General features: G+C 52.8%; 1 protein-coding gene across 2 annotated transcripts in view; it reads left to right on the top strand.

The window, feature by feature from the left end:
- Positions 1–25266, top strand: part of SMOC2 (SPARC related modular calcium binding 2) — a 138299-nt gene that overhangs the window by 97042 nt on the left and 15991 nt on the right. For both annotated transcript variants that reach the window (XM_045080005.1, XM_013044334.2), the window contains exons 8-9: positions 6565–6751; positions 12305–12387. In XM_045080005.1, the coding sequence (XP_044935940.1) occupies positions 6565–6751; positions 12305–12387 (270 nt within the window). The remainder of the gene's footprint in view (positions 1–6564; positions 6752–12304; positions 12388–25266) is intronic.

The following is a 25266-nucleotide window of genomic DNA, read 5'->3' as shown; positions in this document are numbered from 1 at the left end:
GATTATTGGAACGCACTGTCAGACACATTTTAAGTCACCAAAATATATTGCTAGCTTGGGAAATAAAATAATATTTTAAAATTAATAATCCAACCAAATTTACAGAGGAAGTTTTCTAAAAATACAGTTGTTATATGATTGCAGAAATTAAAATTTATAGAAACAAATTGGGATTGTGCTCCTATTTCTAGTTTAATGGTTTAATGGAAAACTATTGAGGCAACCTGTCCCCAGAGTGCTAATGACTTTTTGGGAGTCTGCTCTGAGTGGCGTGTGTGGCCCCGGAGGTCCGGTGTCTGGGCCACACACACGGCAGGCTCTCCGAGCCAGAGAGAGCTTGTCTCCTCAGAAGTTGGCCAGAGTGAGTGGAGTGGGCCAGGCCAGAAGTTCAGGGTGATCGCCGCAGTTGTGGGAACAGTTAGCACATCTTGCAGGAGCTCAAGGGACCAGCAGGGCAGCTGGTGAGGCCATGGTAGAGTAGAGCTGTCTATGGACTATGGACTATGGAAGCCCGCGGCCTGGGTGAGAACAGATCTGGTGAGCTGGGTGGCAGGCTGCCCTTCGGTGGACGATGCCGAGATCCGGCGGTGTGATGGATTGTGCCTGCCATATGGAGAGCTGAGGACAGGTCTCTGCCACCCGACGCGGCCGTTGCAGAGCGCTTAGCAGACGCACCACCGGCTGCTCCAGACCCGTTGGTAACTTGAGCTTTGTTTATATGTCAGTCGTTACGTGGTGGCCGGGTCACTGGTAGGATAATGTGATATGAATGTGGACGTCGGTGGATCCACCAGTTACAGAAAAATCGCGTATTTCCCCATTCTGATGCTTGAATACGGGATTTAAATCGAAGCCCCCATGGTCCCTAAATTTTCCTCCCGGCCCCGAGTCATTCTTTACTGTCTTTGCATCTCCGTGCCTCCTGGGGGATTAGTGACACTTGAAGTTCATACAGAACCTATCACTGTTCCGCTGTGCTTGGCTGCAGTCATCCTGGGAGACCGGCAGGTTGGGCTAAGGGAGGACATGGGATTCGGTTTCGCTGAAGTTGGTCGGATGAGAGACTGAGGGACCCAGAAAAGCTGGGAGCCTGATTCCGACTTTAGGACCTGACCTTTCCCCTGGTGACCCCCCACGGGCTCAGCGCTCCAATCCTGTCCCCCCCCCATAGCTATACTGGAAGGTTTCTACTCACTTTCCAACTCTGCAGGAGCAGGTACCTTTTTATCCAAAAGGCTCCCTTCTCCACCGCTTTAATTAGGAAAATATCCCTTTGACCCCATCCTCAGTTCTAAATAACATCTCAACTTTTCGTTTTCCCGTGACATCGTTCTCAAATGGGGTCTGTCTTTGGGCAGCTTCTCCTGGGCAAATGCAGTGACTTCTGATTCATCGGACCTTCCTTGGCCCTTTCTATGAGCTCACATTATAATCCTGTTCATCTTTTTCCTTTTTCAATCTCTCTTCCTTCATACACGAACTCCTCAACGTTTCGTGCAAGAGACCATCATAGCAGTAGAGCCCTGCTGGAGAGGAAATCAAATGGAAATATTTGTGTCTAACATATTAAACTAGATATTATACTTTGAATTTTGTGTGCGTTATTTTATTTTCTTGCTGAATTATTTTCCAGCATCCCAAACCTTATTTTTCTCCGTTGATGGCCATTATTTGGAATGGAGTCAATCTAACGTCTATTAATATCATTGAGCTAAGCCCAGCTTTGGTGGCCTCTGTAAGCCGCTGGGTCCAGCCGGCGGCAGACATTGGCTCTGCCCTGCCAGGCTCTGGGGCGTTGCCTGGCCGCCATGCTCGGGGCCGGCCTCCCCTTCCCAGCTTCCTCGTTTCCATTCTCACTCTTCCGTTCTCTCCAGAAAAGATCCTTCTTCCCTGCATCCTTTCCTAATGCTTTGTGGGGACTTATCGATATGCTTCTGGCCCCTCCTCAAGACCTGTCTCTTTGGGTCCCTTTCGAAGCCATGCTCCGGGGGGTCTCCGTGACCGAAAGCTTCCGGAGTTGTGATGAAATATGACTTCTGTCGCTCTGCTCCCCGTTTGCCTCCATTTGAAGTTCTTGATGACCCTCATGGAACACGGGGAGATTGTGCCACCTTCTCGTGTCCCCAGCAGGAGCCCTTGTGGAACCTGTGGTCAGGTTCCCCGGCGCTGAGGCCATCGTGGTGAGGAGGGCCACTTTCCAATGCAGAAATCATGCTTCTGTTCAGCCCCTATTCCCGGAGGCTGACAGGAGTTTGTCTAAAGAAGATTTTCCTCTGAGATGCCCTCATGGACAGAAAACATAACTGCATTTCCCTAAGTTCCCATGTGGAACCAGATTTACCAAATAAAATTGCTCGTGTTAACATTTCTAACCAACCAAGATGTTTATGCAAACCAGCGTGGAATTTCTTCTGACTCACCTCTAATGTCTTCTGTATTTTACAACATTTTTGGCAAATTATAAGAGATTGTTGACTTAATCAATCTTATTTTGCTTATAACGGATCTGCAAATATTAAATGAAATACTCAAAAGGGACATTTCAGGAATTTCCCGGAACCATTCCTATAGATACAATGTGTCGTTGGATGAAGCACAAAAAGTATTTGGTGCCCGGAGAATCACACCATAAATTCTGTTCACTAATAAAATTTCCAAAAGGGATCCAAGGGGTTGCTACAGTGAGCGGTGTGTTTTCCGGGGTGGGACGTGGGGGTGGTGGTGGTGCGTGTGCTAGAAAATTCTCCCCGGAAGAAAGTCCATCTGTCTTGGACTAACTACACTGAGGGTTTCTGGAAAGGAACACCTAGTTGCCGCTGAGATGCGGCTCAACTCTATTTTCCCTGATGACTTCTGGTGATCGCCAGGGATGTCCTGGGCAACACAGTAAGAAATCAAATCACTGTCACTTTCTTCTTGACAATTTCCAACTTGGAGTGAAAGCGGCTTTCCGATGACCATGTAATGCATGCTGGATTTTATTTCTGTGTCCATGTATTCGATGAGCAAAATCTAGAGTGTATAGCATAGGACAGAACTCTAAAGGAACAAATTGAAATTTTTAAAAGAATCAGGTGGTGGTGGTATCAGACACAGGGTGGCCACAAATTGTGCTTGTGTACTTAGAAGTGGCCCGCGTGGGCTCTGGAACGGCGCCTGACGCAGAGAAGGTCTTCAACCAGGGGGTGTCACACGCACGGATCATTGCTGTTATTTCAGAAATCAAAACCAAATGCCAACCCGAGGTCAGACTGTTCAAGGATCAGAACTTTGTTGTTTAAGTTCTTAACTTACAGACAAAAAAAAATCTGATCCTGGGTAACTAAGGATACAAAGAATTTATTGGAAATACTTGGAGGCCTCGCAGAGTGGAAGGCTGCTCAGACAGCAGCTCCCCGGGGGCCCGGAGCGGGTCCGTGGTCTGCACAGCCCAAGACCATAGACCAATGTCCTCAAAGTTCACGTACGAGGCAGATAGCACCCCAGTGGGCACGGTGGGACCCAGCGCAGGACACTGCAGGCCGGCCTTGGGTCCCACCGGCTGTTCGGTACCAGCCCGGAGACCAGCTGCTGGGACGGGTCTCCGTACCAGGCTCTCCGCACGGCCACCAGAGAGCCCGCCGTTAGCAGTGTGAGCTGCTCTGTGAGCCCAAGGGCCGATTTCTTCCTTCTCCTCGTATCCATGAAAATGATTTTGGCACCAGCTGTGACATTTGAGTGACTCGTGGGTTCCGTGATTATCGTACAAAACCTGGCTCTGGACCGATACGGTGATTAGTCGCGCTTCAGTCTGGCTCCTCTGTGGTTTCAGGAGGCCTTGTTCAGTCTAGGGAGCTGCGGAATAGCTTTTGGGTAGGAGCATGGAGAAGGATCTGAAAGGCAACATTTCTAGGTTTTTCTAGTACATATGTGGAAATGTATATGGCTTAAAAAATTTAATAGCATTTGGTTATATCAGTAAGAACGAATCACAAAATTCCACGTATGATTATCGTCCTACGGTACATGCAGGTGCCAGAGAGGCTAAAATCCAAGTCGTTTTCCAACTATTATCGTCATAACCATGGTTCATTATCTAAAAAGAAATCTCTTGAGAGCCTGATATATGCCAGGTGCTCTCCTGGCCCTGGGGGAGGAGTGGCGATCACAGCCAAGTCTTCTGAAACATGGTCCGTAGAGACGCTCCGCACGTGACTCCTGCCCGTGTGCTGGGCCCGTGGCAGGTGCCGTCCCCGACAGCCGTCCGGCGCGCCTCCCGCCTCTCGGCCCCCACGTGGGAACACGCTCTATCTCAGCATCCTGGTGGTCTCCAGCTGTCTGCTGTCACAGCTACAGTCACAGAATGGTAGCTAAGTGGCTCCTAAGCGGACCCAGGCATACTTCACAGAGAACACTTCAGAGGTAGAAAAGTGCTATAGAGATTTCTAATCAAAATATATTCACTCAGTGCGTTATTTTATTTTATTTTCCTTTGCAAGAAGAAACCCGAAAGCAGAAGAATGTCATTTCTAGATGCCACAGCAGCTTCTCGTGAGGACGGGTGTGCTCCTGGGGGTGTGGGCCCCGGGGTGGAGGGCCGCTCTGCCGTTAGCCACGTGCTTGACGGGGAACTCAGGGCTCAGGTCTCGGCAGCTCCTCTGGGGCTGGGAGGCCCCACCTGTCCTGCCTCGAGACACGGCGGCTCTGAGATTCGCCTTGACCTCAAGCCCCTGGACGAGTGGTCGTGCAACCGGATGCTTGTTCCAACGTCTTCCTGCTCAGGGGTCCAGAGGCCGCACCTAGAGAAGCTCATTCCACAGACAAATCTCAGACATGTCCCCACATTTTCTTTACAATGTGAGGGGATTTGATTTGCCGCTGTTCATTTTTACTGTCATGTATTTAGGCTGGAAGGATCCAGAAGAGGAATATTTGAAATATGCTGAATATTTCTAAATTATATTTTAAACCATGTGTGACTTGATAATGAAGGATAAAGTTATTCTCCATGTTTTACTTTATTTGACTCAAAGTCATTACCTTCTGAGGACAACTGAGTGGACAGGACTCACTTTGTTGGGATACTGGAGTGTGGATACGCCAAGGGATGGGCTGACTTTTAGAGCTTTCTTTTTTTCCTCCAAATTTTAATTTACATTCCAGTTAACTAGCGTACCGTGTAATATTAGACTCAGGTGTACCATATAGGGCTTCGGCACTTCCGCACATCACCGGTGCTCATCACAAGGGCCTCCTTCATCCCCGTCACCTGTTTCCTCCGTCCCCCACCCCCCCCCCCGACCATCACTCTCTGGGGTTAGAAATCGGCGTCTTAGTTTCTTTCTCTCTCTTTCCCCACTATGTTCATTTGTTCTGTTTCTTAAATTCCACATATGAGTGAGCTCGTATGGTGTTTGTCTTTCTCTGACTTCTTTCATTTAACGTCATGCTTTCTAGGTCCATCCACATTATCACAAATACAGCAAAAGGATTCCATTCTTCTTTATGGCTGAATAATATTCCGTTGTCTCTACACCATGCCTTCATCAGTCGATGGACATGGGGTCTCTCCATAGTTCGACTATTGTCGATCATGCTGCTATAAACATGGGGGCAGGTGTCCTTGAATTAGTGTTCTTTTATTCTTTGGGTAAACACCGAGAAGGGCAGTTGCTGGGCTGGGTAGTTCTGTATTTAACTTTTGAGGAGCCCCATAGAGTTTTGCAGTTGGCTTATTTAAGCCAGTGTGCACAGATGGCGTGAGATCCCCATCTGCCCAGAGTCCGTGGGGCACAGGCTGGCCGCGCGATCAGACCACGGGCTTCGGAGTCTGTCGGTCTGGATCTGCGCTCTGGGGTGGCCCCTTTCTAGCTGCATGGCATTCCCTGTGTGACTTGTGCATTCCTCTGTTTTCTCATCTACCCAGTGGCTAACTTAGAAAAGCCATGAAATGACCGAGGGCAGTTCAAGCAGAGGAAAACTCTAAACAGCAACTGTTTTGTTCCATGAGAGTCAGGGTTACACTGTTACACAGTGTAACTGTTACTGTTACACTGTGTCTCTCTCGTGGTTAACAGCAGGCGTTTCCACTGTCATTTCTAGGATTCATTGTTCTGCGTACACGCATTCTGCCGAGTGGCCCTGGGCTCATTGTGGGCTGAGACAGGGTTCCACTGTGCTCGCAAATAAGCCAGGCACATGGATGTTCACTTCCTTTGCTTCAGCAAATAAAAGTGGTGACAATATTGAAAGAAGTAGAACGTGATTCTAGGTCCAGCACAGATTGTAAAAAAATGTTAGAAAATACTTACAAATGGCCTTGGTGCTTACATCCCAGATGTAAACCTGGCACCGGCTGATGTCCAGCTTTTCCCGCAGTCCTGTTGTGTGTCCGGAACCATCCGCCCCTAACAGGAGGGGTCCCGGGGCACGTGTGCCGCAACTCTCTCCTGATGTGTCTGCCGCTCCGACGGACCAGCCCCAGCCCCTTCCTTCTCAGGTCTCGGCGGCTCTCCGGGCACCCTTAGGGACTCCGCGCGGGGCTGCCCGTGCTGTACGCTCACACCCCTGTCTTTCTTCCCCTAGTGTCCTCGTGTGACCAGGAGCAGCAGTCAGCTCTGGAGGAGGCCAGGCGGCCCGAGAGCGACAATGTGGTGATCCCCGAGTGCGCCCACGGCGGCCTCTACAAGCCGGTGCAGTGCCACCCCTCAACTGGCTACTGCTGGTGTGTCCTGGTGGACACCGGACGCCCCATCCCCGGAACGTCTACCAGGTAAAGCTGTGCCCATGGGCCGAGGGAGGGAGGAGATGGGGGGCAAACCCCCATGGGTGCCTCCAACGTGGATGCCTGGCGGCCAGACTTCACTCGGTTGCCCGACTGTTCCCGCCATGCACTCGCTTCCCTGTCTAGGCAGCCTGCAGAAACCGATGGCTCTGGCCGTCAGAAGCCGGAGGAAACCATCTCTGGGACGGCCACCAGGAGCTGCCTGTGTGAACGGCAGCAAGTGGTTATGGAGGCTGAGCTCTTTACGCCATGTTTGCTTCTGTCGATACGGACGCAGGCTGGGACTATGGAAACCGGCTCTGGGATCTGGCGTGGTGGGCACTCGGGTAGCACTGGAAGCTTCCATGGGCTTCTGGTTTTGGCAAAGGGAGCCAAGCATTTCCCAGGCTGAAAGAACTGATCTCCCAGAAGGGCTGTCTATAGTACAAAAGCAAAGACGATGCGCTAAAGGCCAGAGCAGCACGCGCTGCGCCGGGCTCTGAGATACAGAAACGGGGCTCACTCCTGCTCCATGAGTTTGGGCAAACGGTTGCGTGACCCGAATCACACAAACGACTCACGGAATTTGTAAAAACACGAGTGAAGATGTGTTTGCCATTCTTTGTTATATGAAGTGATCTCAAATGTCCATAGATTTATATAAAAACAATTACAAATGTACAAAAATATTCTTCTCAAAAGCTTTCAAATTTAGCCACTGGTTTCTTTTCTAGGACCTAGACACAGGCATGTTGACACTTCCTAAATTATTCCCCCAATTTCTCAAGTATGGCCATGAGTTACTTCGAGGAAGAAACGCTCCATCTCTTCATATTCCCATGCAGCCTTTTACGTGTCTGTCCGTCCATCCGTCCGTCCGTCCTCCCACCAGCCCTCCCCCTCCCTTCCTTCTTACCTTCCGTTCATCCATCCCAAATGCAGATGGTCCACGAGAGCCCATCACTATCCCGCGGCTGGGGAAGGAGCACTGACCCAGCGAGCAGGTCTCCTCCCGCGGGGACTTTCTCTCCTGCTTGGGGAGTATCAGGGAAGGAGCAAGCAGCACTCCTGCGGCGGCACGAGGGAGACCTCACATCCCCACGGCATCCAATCTCAGCAGCTCGCACCCTCAAAGGTGAAGGGCAGTTCGGACTGTCTCAGCAGTTCAAGGGCTTTAATAAGCATCTGTTGCTGCTGTTGTTCTCTCTGCTTGGACACCTTTACGTACGGGATTGCTTTGTGATTTATCCCTGACAGAGTTTCTAGAAGCATCATCTAACAGAGTTGGGGCTTCCTTCTGACGGCAAGGAAAGCCTTCCCCATAGGTTTTCTGGGGGTCTCCCCTCACTGGATGCTCAGCCTGTCACCCCCAGACCAGGTCTACTGTTCCTGGAGGAGGGTTCCCATCATTTGGCACCAGACCTGGGACAAGCCACCTCCCAGTGCCCTCAGTGTCATGCATGCTGTTCTAGGGGTGAGGAATGTACCAGAAACAAAATGCACAAAACCCATGCTCCCACAGGGCTTCTGTTCCAATGGAAGGAGATGGACTTTAGGCAAAGCAGAGAAGTAGTTGCCCTGAGTATCAGGAAATGTGCTGGCGAATGCCCACTGCTCTGGAGGAGAATGAACCAGGAAGAGGAGAGGGTGTGTGGGGGTGGGATTGGGGGCTTCAACTTGACCTGAATGGCAGGGGATCCACCCTGGAAAGCGGATGTTGGAGTCAAGTCCTGAAGATCCTGGGGGTTGATCTGACAGATGTATGCAGGGGCGCAGTCCAGACGGAGGGAGTGAGCGCTGCCTGGCACAGTGGAGGTCCCGGAGCCGGAACCCAGTTGTTTGGATCCAAAGCCAAGGTGTATCAATTAGGACATTTTTCATGTCTAACAGTGGTACCTCTGACAAGTAGGCATAAACAAGAGGCTGCTTCACCTCAGGTAAGAATTACAGAGGTGGAGAAAGCTCCGTTTCGGTTGACGCTGTGATCCGGTGATGTCGGTGAGGACACAGTTGTCTTTGCCCTTGGACTCTTCTCATGGTGCCGAGTGACTGCCAGGATCCGAGCATCTCTTCCAGACACTGCAGCATTCAGGAGATGCACCGCCCGTCTCTGTCTTTCTTAGGAAGCCAACCCACCCTCCCTCCGAGGCCCCTAGTGAATTCAATGCATGAATTGTTGGCCAGAATTGGATCAAGCGACCATGGCTAAGCCCGTCACCAGCAGGAAAAATTAGTTTAAACTGATCTCTAGGGGGGCGTGGGTGTTGGGAAATCAGTCCAAATTACCAATATTAAGGGACATCTGGTAAGCTGCTGGCCAGCGTCCGCAGCCCAGCCAGCACCGGGTTCCCTCGGTGACGGACCAGCATCATCGGGAGGTCCTCCGCGTTCCTGTGTAAATGCCCAGTCGTGTTCGGGCTCCTTTCTCATGATTTTCTGAAATAATCCGTTCCAGGGAGAAGCTTCATGGATTTGTGTTAATGTTGGGGTAGACGATTCGGGTTTTCGCCCTCCGTTATCTTTCCCATTTGTATTGACTGATGGGGAAGAACGATTTAAAAATCCGGGACAGAAAGAAGCCATACACAGAAGAAGCATTGTCGTAAGCCAGCTTCCTTTTCCTCGTGTCCCCAAGCAAGAACGCTAAAGCGCATGGGTTCTGTTGTAGGCTGTGCTGAGGACGACAAGCCCACGTGGTTTGCCTGCCAGGGCAGACGGCTGCCTCCTTCTCACAGGGCTTCTAATCTGATCGTCTAGGGGTGATCATCTGGGTGGAAGCGTGAGTTGGTCCAGGTGCAGAAGCGCTTCCCGGTCCTCCTGCCTTTTCGGTGTCAGAACTGACATTTGAGCTACATGTGCAGATTGCCTGTGGGCTGGAGCCCAGGCAGCTGCTCGAGCCCACAGCATGGGCGGCAGGACAGGATCTGGGCTGCGAGGGGCAGCTTCCGGCCTGGCCACTGCCGCGGGGTGGGGAGAGCGGGCACGGGCGTCGGACGGAGCGCGGCGGGCGGACTGCCGGCGAGCGCATCAGCTCCCAGGGCGGACAGGCTCCCCTTCCACAGCGTCACAGCTGAGGACGGGCCCACCCATCGCCGCTGGCTCCGGGCCCTTCCTACGTCGCCCCCGTCCCAGCCTCAGGAACCGACTCTCTCAGTGGCCGAGTGCACGGGCCCCGGAGCGTGGAATCACGTCTCTCCCTGGCAGAAAGCCTGCTCTCTGATGGCCAAGCGGATGGGGAACGAAGACAAGTTCTTTTTTTTTTTTTTTTATACAAATAAGTTCAACACTATCGAAAAGAATGTGATGGATGTCAACCCAGAATTTGATTTTTTTTCGAGACTTCAAAGGCATTAATTCTATTTCTGGAGATTGCCAGTTCTGCAGGTCAAGGCACTTCCCAATATTCTGTAAAAGAGGCAGGATGCTTTCATTTAAATATACTTTTTTTTTATATCAGCAAAATGCTAGGATTCTTAAGACACGTCCAGGACAAATTGGGAACAAAACCAGAATGACCAGGGTGGCTAGCTGCTGGGTCGCTGCAGAGTTCGAGATCAGAACGGGGGTTTGGAAACAGTGTGGTCTCTTACGGCCCTTGTGAAGACGCCGGCACTGACTTCCGGCACTCCCGAGGCTCTGCACAGAGTTCCTATTACCCGTTCAGCTTCTAACCCGACAGAGCAGCCGTGAGCGTCCCCGAGGTGCGCTCGGGTATTCCTAGGAGCAGGATGTCCCCAGGAACGGCCGGGCCCTGAGTTTCCAGCTCATCCATCAGAAGCTGGAACACTTGCTTGTCTTTTCACGGCTCCTCTTTGACGGGCCGTCAGCTGTGACGACGTCACTTCTAATGCAGGTGTCAGTTCCAGCCTATTCCAGCCTATTCCAGCTCCCCAGACACTGACCCAGAGCCTGGAACGGGGAGTTCTCCAGATTGACGCGTGTCTGTGAAAACAGGGCGACCTCATGGGCTGGCTGCTTCTGCTCAGTTCCTCTTGGCAAATGTCCGGCTCTCATCTCCCTGCTATGGTGCCGGGAGGGACAGGAGTCCCCCGGGCTGAGACGTGGGTCCCCCTCCCCTTGCTTGCATTCTCACGGCTGTGGCTCCTCTGCCGTCTGTAAGGAACCCCACCGCATTTCCCAAGAACATGAGCTAATGGCTGTTGGTTAAAATGTGATCGCTTAACTACTCGCTGAGTGTGTCAGGGACTCTTTAATTTCAAAAACCACACTTCATAAAGACATATTACGTTCGCGGGAGTGGGTGTCACAGTCTCTATCATCAAAGAGGCCATTCGGGGTGGGAGGGCCGGGAGGGGTGCCTTGGTTTCAGCCACACCCGCTCGGCCCTGCGGGACTGGCCACCAAGGGAAGGACACTTAAAATGTGTCCCTCGGGGAGACACTTCATTCTCTTTTATTTCCTCTGATGGGAAAACAAGAAGTAAGAAAAGATAAGAATCTGGAATGACCACTATGAAGTAAGTGTGAGCTCCCTTTCTAGGGGAGCGAGAGAGGAACATGGGGCCGAATGGATGGTGAGAAGCCGGGAATCCGCTTACTTTCTGGAAGTCAGCAACCTTCAGTCCGGGACCTCCCCCCGCACCCCTGCCCACTGGCGCACACTGTCCACCCTTTAGCTCCATGAGGTATGGGGGGCAGCGGGTTCTCTCTCAGTGTCCCCAGTGGCCGGGGGTTCTCCCCCGGACCCCGGGCTCCCCCGTCTGTGGTACCCATGCCCAGACCACGGGCGTCCCTGAAGAGCGGCCCACAAGCACCCCCTGGAGACCGGGGCCAGCTGCTGCCCTGCGCCTGCGTGGGAAGCCCGCCAGCTGCATTCCTCAGCTCCGGAATCACCACGGTGCGCCCTCTCGGGGGCAGGGTCAGCAGCACCCCGCCTGCTGCTCCCACGTCAGGACCCACCTGGCAGGACTTCTCGGCAGTTTCCGTTCACTCGCTGCAGGTGCCCCGTGGTGCGCTCTCTCTCTGTCTCTCTCTGTCTCTCTCTCTCTCTGTCTCTCTCTCTCTCTGTCTCTCTCTCTCTCGTCTCTCTCTGTCTCTCTCCTTCTCTCTCTCCCCTCACTTTCCCTCCCCTCCCTTCCTATTAGCACAGGGACAACCTTTTGTAGCTTCCTGAATCGGATTAAGATGTAGCTGGTCTTCCAGTCATACGTAAATGTAAACTTCTGTGGTTCTTTTTGTGACTTTTCCTTCTTTCCGGGCCACACCCGCGGCCTCCTCTCCCCCAGCCTGTCCCCTCTGAACCATGTCCAACCCTGGAACAGGTGGTGGCGAGGAGGTAGTGGCGTTCGGCAGCCCCCGTGCGAGATTTGTTCCAGAAACTGGAGGAGGATGCAGAGCCCTGTGCTCCTTCCTACCGACTGAAAAATGAACTGATGATGGCAAATTGTCACAAAGGTCATAAGCGGTCATACATCAGGAGAGGTCGATGCCACAGATGTGCTGTGGGCGGAGGTCGGTGTCTGTGCTTGAGCACCTGAGAAACAGAAGACACCATCGCCTTCCGAGTGTCAAAGCCGTTTTCCTGCTCTCCCCCGCTCCGCAGGTACGAACAGCCAAAATGCGACAACACGGCCCGGGCTCACCCCGCCAGAACGAGGGATTTGTACAAAGGCCGCCAGCTCCAAGGTGAGTAGAGCCGTCTGCTGGCACCATGAGCTTTCTGGCAGGTTTAGAACGAGAAAGAATTTCTGCAGCTCTGTTCCCACCGGGCATGCATGGGGGCCTCGGAGCCGTTGGCCAGGGACCCTCCTCCCCAGGGGCCCGCGGTCGGCAGATGCGCGGGACCCCAGGGAGCACGCCTCGGGCACGTGCGCGTCTGCTTCTCCTGCAGCGGGTGACGCTCAAGGGCCAGTCCCAGAGCCGGCCTTCCAGAGAAGCAAACACTGTCCCTTAAAATCAGAACTTCTGAACCAAAGGGGTCCTTTAATTGTTTTCCCAGAAGAAAGCAGTAACTCAAATGTCATCTTCGGGCATTCCTTTTGAATTGAATCAACCATTCAAGAAGCTGAAGTTTAGGTTTGAATAAAACATGAACTCTGTCTTTGCATCAAGTGAATTTAATTACAAGGAAGTATTTCAAATTAAACAGAGGCAGTGAGTTTCATCTTACAATTATTAAAAATATGTTCACAGAAGATGTTTAATGGATACTGTCTTTCATCAAAAAGCACATACGTGTTTATGATACACCAGAAATGACGACTTCAGTACTTAAACCTAAAGCCTTTGGCGGACACTGCGTCCCTCTGGGAACGTACGCGGGGTTAAGAGTGGCAGCATGGACACGGCGACCTGGCAGGCGAGGGTCCCACAGTTCAGCTCATGGCATGAGATCAGGAGTTTACAGACACAGCTCTGACCTTGTGGCGTGAATTTGATGACGTGTAAGATGCTTCAAAGCTACTCACTATTTATGTCCTTTTGGTTCTCTTTTTTCTTTTAAATATCTCCAGATTGGGTGCGTTTAACCAAGGCCTTAGAGACCATGCAAACTGTTCTCTAATGTCTTAGCTCAGAGCACATGTTTGATCCCGGTCTTAGAGCAAGTCCGGATAAACTCTGCTTAGAACAGTGTGGTTCTTGCTGTATTTGCGCTTGTGTCGGTAAAGAGGGTTTTAAAATCCGAGTAAAGGTGTTTTCTTGTGTGTGAGCGCGGATAGAAACAACTAGAATAGCACGCAGGCCCGCCTCCATCTGTTCAGCCACGGTGGGAGCGGGAGTAGCTAAGACGGGGCGGGGGGTGGGGGCCGCTTTCCTCCCTGAAGATGACTCTACCCGTCGCCCTTTGCGGCTGCTGCGACGTGCGTGTGCGGGGCCGTCTCCGGCGCGGGTCTCCCCAGCGACTTCCTTCTGACGCAGGCTCAAGGAGCCTGTGATTTTTTATTTTAGAGGTTTTTTGCACCGAGTTTCTCTCTGTGTGGTCGGTGCGCTCTGCGTCTGACGGGCCGGCTCCTTCCTGCACCCTGGGACAGGGAGAGAGGAGAGAGCCGGCGGAGGAGCACCCACAGACCCGTGCAGATTCCTACTAAAGCACCTTTTGTATTCATGGTGTGTAACCCTTGGAAGGAGCTCGCGGACGGCTGAACTGCTCCCGGACGCTCTCGGCCCAGCGAGTTCCCTCCCTCCGTCGCCCGGTGTCATCTCTCGCCTCTGATGTCAGGCCTCGTCAGGGGTGCGCAGGGTTTTTCTTCCCAGGAAATGATGGCTCCGGCAGGGGCTCGGCGCACCGAGAGCCTTCAGTGGGCGCCTGCTGTTTGTAGCTGGTCTCAGTTGTGTTGCGCCTTCGGCTCCACGGGTCCACGACTCTGCGCGGTTTCCTTTTTGGGAGGACAGACATAGGACGGACCCCACCACTTCTGGCTCGGGCTGTGGGGTTCGCACGCTCGCTCCGAGAGCCGGTCCGTCTCCGTGCGTCCAGTCTGGCATTGTTCGTTAGTAAAAGGCGCCGTGACCAGAGTCGGTTCTCTGTTTCCTCCTCGCCGGGGTGGGCTTGCTAGAAGCTCTTTTCACGGTGACTCGAGCCCATTAAATACCAGACGGGCCCTTGATTTAAAGATGGGACTGATCGCTTGGACTGTGGGAGCAGCTGCTCGTCCCACGGAGGAGTGTGGGGGCGTTGTCGGCCGGTGGAGTCGCGAGCAGGTGGTGAGGACATGTCCCCGGGGCTGGGATGCCGCCCCCCTCGGCCCAGACAGGGTAGGGGGGATCGTTGGGCCGTCGGGGCAGAGATGGCCCTCCTCGCCCGCACCCGCAGAGCAGGGGTGAGTGGGGACGGGGAAGTGGATAAAGGGGAGCGGCACAGAATTCCAGCACAAATAAGTCAGTCTCGGGGATGAAAAGCCCGGCAGAGGGAGTGTAGTCGGCAGTTCTGGGCTAGTGCTTGCGACGGACGCTGACTCTGACGCGGCGAGCGGGGAGATGTGCCGACCGGCGGCATCATGCCCGCCCCCGAAGCGAGCACAGAGCTGTGGCGGCCGTACTCCACGAGCGGAGTGGCAGCCGGACCCTGGGCCTCGCACCTGCGCAGGGGCTGCAGGACCCCAGGAGACCCCCGGGTTCACTTCTCTCCCACAGGGACCCCACAGCCTTCAAGGCTCTTTCAAAGATAATAGGAGATGTCAACAGTTCACCCATTAAAAACATCAAATTCTATGATTTTCTGTTGGATCAAATACTGAATTCAGAGACCTGTGTCTCCCCAATTTCAGCTGAAACAGTCTGATTTTGGACAACAGCCCTCCACCCATATGTACGTGGCAAGCTTGGGGTCCCGTGTCTGTGGAGGCTCGTCTGCCCAGCTCCGTCCACGCTCAGTCGCTGCTCGGGGGGCTTTCTGCCACGCGGCTGCCGAGAGCCCGGGTCGGGACAGAGCGGGGCGCTGTGTGGGAGACAGGACCTTGTCGTTCTGTAGAGAGCTGTCTGGTGGCCTCACGGCGAGCCATCCGTGCTTGTCACCTCGGGAGCAAAGTCTGAGTTTGCATTTCTGGCTGTGCTGGAGACTGAGTCCCAACACGTGGGAGAGAGACTAGAGCTGCTGTATTTGGCTTCTGACCAGTGAGCTTGAGGGTTAAATGGGAAATGAAACTGTGGGCAAATAGGGTTATTAAATCTTTAAAAACAAATTGCATTTTGTAGGATGTATGATGAAGACATGGGCCTTAAATCCAGTGTAGGAGAGAGCGCCGTGAATGAGAACTCAGTGAAAATCACACGTGGTTTCCATCCTAAATGCTCGGTGAGGTGGGGATCCCGGGACAAGGGTCGGGGGTCGGGGGAAGGGCCTGAGACGACGCTGCGTCCGGCTCGCGGATGTGCTCAGGGAGTTACTCACAAGGTCCAGAGGACACGGGGACGTGTCCTCAGCGAGACGTTTACTTAGTTCAGCTTTGTCTGTTACCTGAAAGCATAGTGTCCCGGCGAGATCTGCTCTGAGTCTCAACGGTATAAAGAAAACATCACTATTGATTTATGTGGTTTTGAGCGTTCCCAAAGCAAAACTCACTTGTTTTAGGAGCTCCTGCTCGGCGAGTGTGGCCTGTGGCCTGTGTGGCCTGCGTGGCCTCCATGTCCGCTGGCGAGCCCGCTGCCCGCCAACGCCGGGCAGCAGGACACGTGTCTCCTGCTCATCTCGCCGTCGGCAGATCGCCTCTGGTTAGGGATGACGGCTTCACAGGCTGGTGTTTCCTGAAAGCGACACTTCCATGAAGTCTCGCAGGCATGTGTACCGTGGGCCGCTCGGGCTGTGCCGCAGGAAATCAGACGGGATGCGGGACGTGGCGGGAGGCATGTGTGAGGCGAAGACTCTGGTCCTGACTGCGCCGCCCTTGGCAGAACTCTCAGTGAGATTTTTATTAGAACAGTTGTTTAGTTCAGTGGATATTTTCTCTCCATTTTCAAGAGCACGAGGAGAAACTGGAGGAGGCGTGGTGGAAAATTGTGGGAATTACTCATTCGCAGTACAATAAGAACACATAAAGACAAGTTAAGGAAGCAAAGGCTTTTTTTTTTTTTTTCAGTCTTAACACGCAGAGGAAAGACTCACAAAGGTCAGCTGGAAATTTGAAGTTACTTGCAAGGAGGTGCTGGGCGCGTCCTCCGCTTGTTAATACGTCCACAGCGGAGTGAGAAAATGTGAGCGTTAAGGTCCCTCCTCAGCTAAGGCACGGAAGGTGCAAAGGGGCTTCCTGGGTGCCCGGCCGCGCCCGCAGCACCTGGAGAGGTCTAGCTCGTGCAGACCTGTGCGCAAGCGCGCAGTCAGGCCGTGCGGGAGACAAACACGCAGTCAGGCCATGCAGGAGGCAAATGCGCAGTCAGGCCGTGCGGGAGGCAAACGCGCAGTCAGGCCGTGCGGGAGGCAAGCGCGCAGTCAGGCCGTGCGGGAGGCCGAGGAGGCCGTGGTCTTCCCGTCCTTCCAGGTGACATTTAGGACGCGTGGGTCAGAAGCCATGATCACTCTTGTCGCGAGCCTCACAGCTACCTGGATGTGTCCCCTTGCTTCCCACGGCATGTCCCCCACGTCTCATGCGCGGCCCTCAGCTCTCTTCCCTGGTCAGGCCTCCGAGTGGCCTCCCTGTGGGGCTCCTGTCCCTGGGTCACCCAGCTGCTGTGGGGGCACGGAGGACATGGGCCTGCCCTGCGCTGCTGCTGGGGACGGGGCCCCTTGCTACGCAGAGACGTCGAAGACGCCCGCATGTCCCAGAGGCGAGGCCCTTCCCTCTGCTCTCCACCAAGAGCCCCGTGTCTCCATCCTACCGAAGCCTCTGCTCCAGAAATGGAGGCCCATGTGTCCTGAAGCCGGCACATGACATCGAGGGGCTGCCCTCCGCTGTGTCATAGGGGCTGGCCATCCCTGGTGTCCACACTGTGGCTGTCAGGAAAATGTGGTTCCTCAGGGAGCAGGTCATCTGACATCTGTGTCTCCCATCTGAAAAGACGGACAGTTTCCCAGCATCCCCAGTCGGGACGTGAGTATGTATGCGGGAGTTTCAAGAGCAGCAAGTCCAGCCTCCTGGGCGCAGCCTGGCCGCCATCCCCGTCTGCCCTGGTTTAAGCGCCCGCTGCCGCCAACTCACGCTCCAGCGTGGGCTTCGAAGACGGGGCCCCACATTCTCAGGTTCGCGCTGGGCCCTGCCAGGGCACTGGGTGTGACCCATGTGGATACGCCTTATCCCGCGTCGGGTCCTGAGGACCAGAGTCAGGAGTGACAGTGGCAGCAGTGAGTTCCGGAGACCACACTGAGGGAGTGAAGACGTGGACACAGTTCAGGGTTGTCTACCAGAAAACTTTAGAAGTTTTAAACTTCTAAAGCGCAGTGTCTGAGCTGACTCCTCGCTCCCCAGCGTGATCACACAGTAAGTGCCTTCATTTAAGAACATCTAGGTTTGCCGCTGCAGCCGAGCCCCGAGAGCCGGCGCACCTGCCCCTGCCGCCGTGGGAACGCTCAGGGCACACCTGCTCACGCAGACGCCCGCGGCTTGGCTCCCCTGCTCCTTCCGGGAGGAATCTGAGCTTTAGCCCAGTTTAAACAAGTTCTTTAAAATGGTGGGGAGTCCCATCAATGACACTAGTACACACACTCCTGGTCCGTTCGGCTTCTGCTCCGTTGAAAGCCGGATTCTGCAGAAGGGGGAGGGAGTAGGGTTAGACGCGCACTCGTCACGGGACAGCGTCCGCCGGGTTGACTCAGGGCGTGAGCTCTGTTTCAGAGACAGCTGGAGGAGGTGGGGAGCACACTCTGTTCTCAAACACCATTAAGTAGTTTAAACTCTACTGCTGTCCGATGATAAGCAGTTTTGTCCCAAACAACCACTTTAAATACCTTCCAAGTGTAGGGTACCCTGGAAAAAACAAATCCGTTTTAACTGGCTTACGACTCACTTTTATTAACATTGGCGTCCCTCGTAGCTCGTCGGATTTATCTGGCCTCTGCCAGGACCTGATCACAGAGCTGCTCTGACGCGCTCCTTTCAGTAATCTGCTATGGGGCGTGACACGGGCCCAGGGAGGGTCTCAGTGCCCGTGTCTGCCGCCAGGCCATCCCCGTGACCCGTCCGCAGTAAGACCCGGCATCGGCCGCGGCTGGAGAATCCTGGTACCGCAGCTGCAGCCAGAATATTCTGTGCTCTGCATCTTGAGTCCCGTCGTGGGAACGGCCGGCCACCAGGGCTCGGCCCCACTCCCCCTTCCTGAGTGCATCCTGATCATTCTTCCCATGAGTCTCGCTTCCTAGACGGGCTGTGGGCTCGGCGAGGCCGGGTTCAGGGGCGCCAGGCATGCGGGCCTGGAACAAAGGGGCTGCCGTGGGCTCCTGTCAGTCCCTCTTTGGCAGGGAAGCCATGCGGGCGCCGTCGACTCAGCTGTCTCCCACACGGTCCTTCGCCACGTCTTCCACGCTCTTCTCCGCATCCTCCTGGCTCTCCTGTTTTTAAACCCAGAACAGTCAGAGCCCCAAAACGATGCTGGGCCTTCTCTGTTTTATAGTGTTGTTATAACTGAGAATTCCTTTCTTTGCTAGCTTTGTGAGCAATGTTTGTGGGTGGCAATCCTGTTGTGCAGATGGCCCCGGGCTGGAGTCTGGGGACACAGAGACACTTAGGCCAAAGTCTCTAAACTCTGGGAGCCAAGATCTCAGTTTTATGGTTCCCCGACCGATGCTCTTAAACAAGACAGCAACATTATACACAATTAGGAAAATTAAGGAGATAAGTTGGTGCATGATAAAATTTCCCCTTAATGCCTGAAAATGTCATGGAATCCTCCTTAAAAGCTCTGTTCCAGGTTCTGGGCCAAGGTCAGGAACACTTCGCCCTTGCCCGAGCAGTACTGCTGGAGTCAGGACTCTCGGGGGAGCGTCGTGGCGCTGACACGGAACAGGGCTGAGGGGTCAGAGTGAAAAATCGCTTCTCTCTGAGCCGTCGCGAAGGGAATGGACACAGGCAGAATCCGGTCAAAGCTGGAGATTAGCCAGCACACAGGGTGATTACTTTTAGAATTCAGGCCCAACTAATGAAAATGGCATGGCTTATGGTAGAAACGGAGCTACATTCTTCCTGATAACTTAATTCTTTAAGAATTTCAGTGGACAAACCGAGACCACAGTCCTCAGATACATAAGCCCTGTGTCAGGCTACTTGGACGCTCCCCGATGGCCAGCGAGGGTAGGAAACTTTCAAAACCTCTTTTGTAATGAATAACAGCAGGCCGTGGAAACCTCTAGAATGTTTTCCCTGACATGATGATTTAATTTTATTCTTAGCTCTCTCCTGACTTGTCAAATCAAGAACAACTTTTCAGAAAAATCAATGGTTTCTCCCTCTGACAGAAAAGGATAAATGGACTGTTCCTTGGTTGTTAGGTAACTTCTAGAAATGCCTGAGATGCTTTTTTTGAGACTGATTCCCAGCAGACTAGTTTTAAAACTGGGTTCTCATCCTGTCTTTTCTCTGCACTTTTGCTTTTTAAATTAAGGAACATCTTTGCAGCGTGTGATGCCCTGTTTCCAGCAGGGAAATGAGGCACCTCTCTCTGCTCAGAGCCGGACATCTCAGGATCCGACACAGAATGGCATTGTCATCAGAGACTCCTTAAATTCAGGAAGTCCTAGATTTCTGATTTTTTTTTTTAATCTCCAGAAAAACATGCATCTTCTGCTATAAAAGACCACTCTTGGTAGCATCCTTTGATGGGCACTCAGAAGTCCTGTTGAAGTCAATATTTGTAATAACCACTTGTTATTTATATGGGGTAAATTTGTTTATTCAAATGCAAGGGAATAACCACATTTGTAATTTCTCTAATGGAGAAATTATTTTTGAGGCAAAGGGAGGAATAAAATAGGTGTCAGACAAGTAGATTCCTGTGCATATCCCTGTTCCCGGTGACCCTCTGCTCTTTTTCTTGTCATTTATTGACATCACTCTTTATTGTGAAGTGAACCAACTCTTCTGGCACATGCTGTTTTCCCAGAATGCACCAGGCCTAGAGTCGACTTATGCCTGGCTTCTGACCACTTTACCTCAACTCGGTAGAAGGGAGCTGGTTACACTGTCACAAGGCAGTCGAGCCAGAGTAGAGCTATGACGGCAGTCCTTGTGTTCCCACCATCAACTGCAAGTCCTTTCCGCTTTATGGTCATGTTTCTGATGTCAACACCTCTGCACGGTCTCCTTCTCGAGGAGCAGCTGACATATAAAATGTCTTATGGGGGAAGCAGATGCTGTTGCACCTGGGACATGTGGTCCATAAAGAGGGAAGTCGGATGTGGAAGGCCATTATTCCAGGGCTCATGAGAGCGCTTCCCTCCCCTCTGAGCACAGGACAAGTCCAGAAAGCAGGAACCACTCGGGTTCTGTGCAAGAAGGAGTGTGCAGGCAGCCAGCCTTAGCAAACCCTGAAGAGCCATCTTTTTGGAAGCCCTTCTCTAGAGGCAAGGTTTTCATTTTCACAGCGTGTGCATCTGGACAGTGACTGAGCTCAATTTTTGCATAAATGAATACGGATTAAATGAGCCCTTTCATGATCTGCTGGCTCTTCCAACTGGGGCATTCCTATAGAATTCCTTAAACACACAAAGCCAGACAAGCGGGATTTGTGAAGCAAACCGAGGTCACCATGCGATACTCTAAAAGGAGAAACAGGCTGGAGGTTTGGCAAGATTCAGATCAGGTCCTATTAAGGAATTTGGACAGTATCCTGGACGAGTTTTGCAGAATTAATTTTTTATTAAAAAACATCACTGACAGGGTTGTGGCTGGTGAGTCAGAGGCACCTAAGACAGAGGAGCAAGAGTACCAGGAACTGAACAGCACTCATGCTCGTGGAGGTCGGCTGAGAACTGGGAGGACGTCCGCACAGACACTGCACCCGTGTTCATTCACGCAGTCGTCACAACGGCCTGTGAGAATAGGCCACATGAGTCTGTGCTTTGTAGATGAGCACAGTGTCATGGAGTACCTGAATCTGTAGCACGAGGACCTCAGCACAGTGATCCGTGAGCACTGAGCCTCACTCGCGTGCAGCCAGTCAGAGCGACATACATACACTCACACAAACATACATATTAACAAGAATCTTACTGGAACGAGATGCTCTGTGATATGGCACTAGGATAAGGTGGGTGGCAGTGAATGCCTTCTGTGATTCATTATTAAAGAAATCAAAATAAAACTATAATAAAGTTGTTGTCCCACAGTATGGAACACATATATACTGCCATGATTTCCCCCACATCACCATCACCACCATCACCACCAACATCACCATCACCATCACCACCATCACCACCACCATCACCATTACCATCACCATCATGACCATCGTCACCACCACCATTACCATCATCACTATCACCATCGCCATAACGACCACCACCATCATCATCATCACCATCATCACCACCATCACCACCACCACAACGACCTTCACCATAACCATCACCATCACAACCACCACCACCACCACCACCATTGCCATCACCATCACCACCATCACCATCATCACCATAACGACCATCACCATCACCACCATCACCATAACGACCACCACCATCATCATCATCACCATCATCACCACCATCACCACCACCACAATGACCTTCACCATAACCATCACCATCACCATCATCACCATCACCATCACCACCACCGTCATCATCATCATCATAAGCATCATCACCACCATCACCATCACCACCATCATCACCATAACACCTTCACCATGACTATCACCATCACCACCACCACCATCATCACCATCACCACCCATCACCACCATCACCACCATCATTATCACCATCATCACCATCATCATCATCACCATCATCACCATCACCACCATCACCACCATCACCATCATCATCACCATCACCACCATCACCACCATCACCATCATCATCACTACCATCACCATCACCATCACCATCACCATCATCACCACCGTCATCATTGTCATTGTCACCACCATCACCCTCATGAACACCATCATCATCACCATCACTATCACCGCCACCACAACTCCTACAAACACCAATTTTATGTCCGATGTTAATGAAGCTCAGTTTACCAAAATCAATGCAAATGATTTGAATTTTCCCCCCAGTCCTCCTGCTTTGCTTCACTGGGGCTCCTGTGTAGGGTTTGCTGCTAGAGATAGCAAGATACCTGGGACTCCCAGGCCACCCAGAACGCTAAGTGTCCTTGCATGAGCTGCGATCTAGCCTTAGCTCTGGCTTATTTGGAAGGATGGTCTTGGAGACCCACCTTTCCTCATGCCCATTCGGGTTCCACCCAGCAGAGGTTATGGGATGATAGCACAATCCAGGCTCTGCTCTGAGGGGAGGACCTTCAGATCCAGAGAGGTCAGGTGACTTGTGCAAGGTCACCCAGCCAATGTGGGGTGCCTCTTGAATCAGAGTCCTGCTCTCGTCTGTATTATAGGGATTCTGGTTTCCTTTCATCATGGCATTTGTGTTTGTGGTTATATTTTTCCTGCTCTTTCTTCTTTACCTCTTAGAAGTAAATGGCACAGACTCAAGGCGTAGGAAGCAATGAGCTGGCCCTAAGTTTGCCACTTGGTTCCATGGCCCCCTCCCAGGAAGCTCCCTTTCCTTGTGAGTGTTGAGGGAGTACATCCAGCAAAGGCGGGCCAAGAGCTGAGGCCTCCGTGGCCATGGGCCCTGGGGCAGGCGATGGTGACCCGTGTGACAAGCTCCCACCCCAACGCAAGGTGCAGCGGCCCACCCCCTGCAGCTCCCTGGTCGGGGACGCCAGCTCGTGGGCACAGGGAATGCAGACACACAAGCTCTGGGTTTTCTCAGCACATAAGGCAAGCAGCCCTCTGAGCGGGGAGTGAGTTCTGTGTTTACACATGTAACAGCCTGTCCAGGCCCTCTTGGATGCTGGAGTGAAGACATCGCTCTGGCTTTCGTAGTCTGTGGGCTTTGTTGAGACAAGAGCTCCTCACTGAGAATGGTAAAAATCAACAGTCTGCGATGTTGGTCATTGGAGAAATCACCCAACAGCTGACCAGAGACGAGATCTGAGCACAGGAGAGGAAGCCCGTCGCAGCCCAGAGTTGCACTGCTTGCGCTGCTCAGGGATAGAAGCGAGTTCTGGAGGGAGAATGTCCTCACGTGTGGATGAGAAAAGCCAGGTCGGTCACTCAGGCCTGCCTTGTCTCGCTGGGGCTCAGAGGCTGGTGCCAGGCTGGCCACGACCATCCCTCCATGTGGGGCTCCATGACTGGCCCAGATCATGATGCTGGGGTCCTGAGATCAAGTCCCGCATCAGGCTCCCTGCTCAGTGGGGAGCCGGCTTCTCCCTCTGCTACTCCCCCTGCTTGTGCTCTCTCTCCCTCTCAAATAAAGAAAAAAATCTTAAAAAGAAAAAATATCCGAATTCTTATTTTGCCTCTGCTTTTCTATCTTCAGAAAGAATCGGCCACGTGTGGGAGATTTCTGCATGGCTCCGGTTACTCGAAGTGGCCCAGGGACGTCTGGGACACAGCTGCATTTTTATGTGCATTCTGTTAAGAACCAGAATAGACACATTTTATAGGGCTTGGCTGTAACCTTCGCACAAACGTGCCTGTGGCCACTTGGGTTTCGTCTTTGTTGGCTGCGACTTTCTACACCGGTCTACACCGTTTGGGGCCATAAAAGGCAATGGTCCCGACTTTCTAATTATTGCCCGTGAAGAAGGGCTATGGGTCAGTTGTTCTAAAACTAAACATTAGCCTTTATTGGTGTCTGGTTAGCACTCACGTAGCCGCCGACCTCGTTCTGTTACCTATACGTGTGTCTCTCGGCCGTTGTGGGCAGTTCCCTGGGGGGGCTCCAGGCCAAATCAGCGTCCTCACTGGGATTTGTAGTAATGGCTGAAAGACACCTTTGGCTACACCTGCTCACAGACCCTTTTAGGCTGGAAACACAGCCCTAGAGACTCATGATCTCGATCCCCCTGTTCTGTGTGCTTGGGTGGGCCCCAGACGGCATTTGGAGAACCTTGGCTGGCCACCTCTGTGAGTGAGGGACATTCTTCTACCCAGTGTGTTATGGTTAGACTCCTAATTGATGTGATTCTCAAAGCAAACAGTTCCTCATCTACCAACTTCAGAGAAAAGATGCGTTCCAGGCCCCCACGTTGGGAGGTGAACCGTATTTATCAAATTCTGAGAAGACATAGCAAACATGCAGGAGAGAAACAGACACCGATCTTCAGCTTTTTGCCTGGGAACTTTGGGCAAGCAGTGAGGTGAGTGTATGATCAGCTGAGTGTCCTCTAGTAGGTTCGGTAGGATTTGGGGCTGCAGGTGCAGGGGCCACGCCCTGCGGGAGCCGTGTCGTTGGTCAGGGTGTGGGCAGGGCTGCAGCCAACCTCATGGCGCGGCTCACATGTTCGCCATAGGACAGGATTCTCTTCGGGTTCGGTATCAGCAAGTGGCATTTTCTTTCCGTAGCGTTGAGTCAGGTAGACCTTCTGGTGGACCATCCCTCTTCATGCCGGCTCTGGACTCTGATGCGTGGCTGCACCCACACCAGATGTGTCTTCTGTGTATTAACCTGACTCTCGTTCCCACCGGCCTCCCGTAGCTTTCCGTTTTCTCGGTCCTGATGTCCTCCTCCATTTGAACTTGGCTCGTCCTGCAATACGGGCCGTGGACCCAGGAAGGCTGAGCGAGGCTCCCCCGGCCAGCAGTGGACGCGGGTGCTCCCAGACACCTTCGTTCCAAACCACGTCCATTGGCACGGTCTTGCCAGAGCTCCCGCCTCCATCTGCCGACTTTCTCACATTCTAAAAGAGTAAAGATGGGCGGGTACAGAAGGAGACTGCCGAGGAGTCCTGGGGACGACAGCTTCCCTGATGCGGCCAGCTGTGTTGCCATCCGTGGGCAGAGTGTTGAGGAGGGAGACGCATGTCTTACTGCGAAGCCCGGGGCCAGCAGATGCTGGTTGTCGTTCTGTGGGGTTGGACCTGAGCAAGGAGTCGGGTTAAGGTGGATTCCCACCCA

Source organism: Mustela putorius, unplaced genomic scaffold (assembly GCF_011764305.1).
Source record: "Mustela putorius furo isolate JIRA1106 unplaced genomic scaffold, ASM1176430v1.1 tig00000450_pilon_pilon_pilon, whole genome shotgun sequence".
Taxonomy (NCBI): domain Eukaryota; kingdom Metazoa; phylum Chordata; class Mammalia; order Carnivora; family Mustelidae; genus Mustela; species Mustela putorius.
The sequence above is the reverse complement of the archived record's forward strand: the minus strand, read 5'-3'. Positions and strand labels throughout refer to the sequence as shown.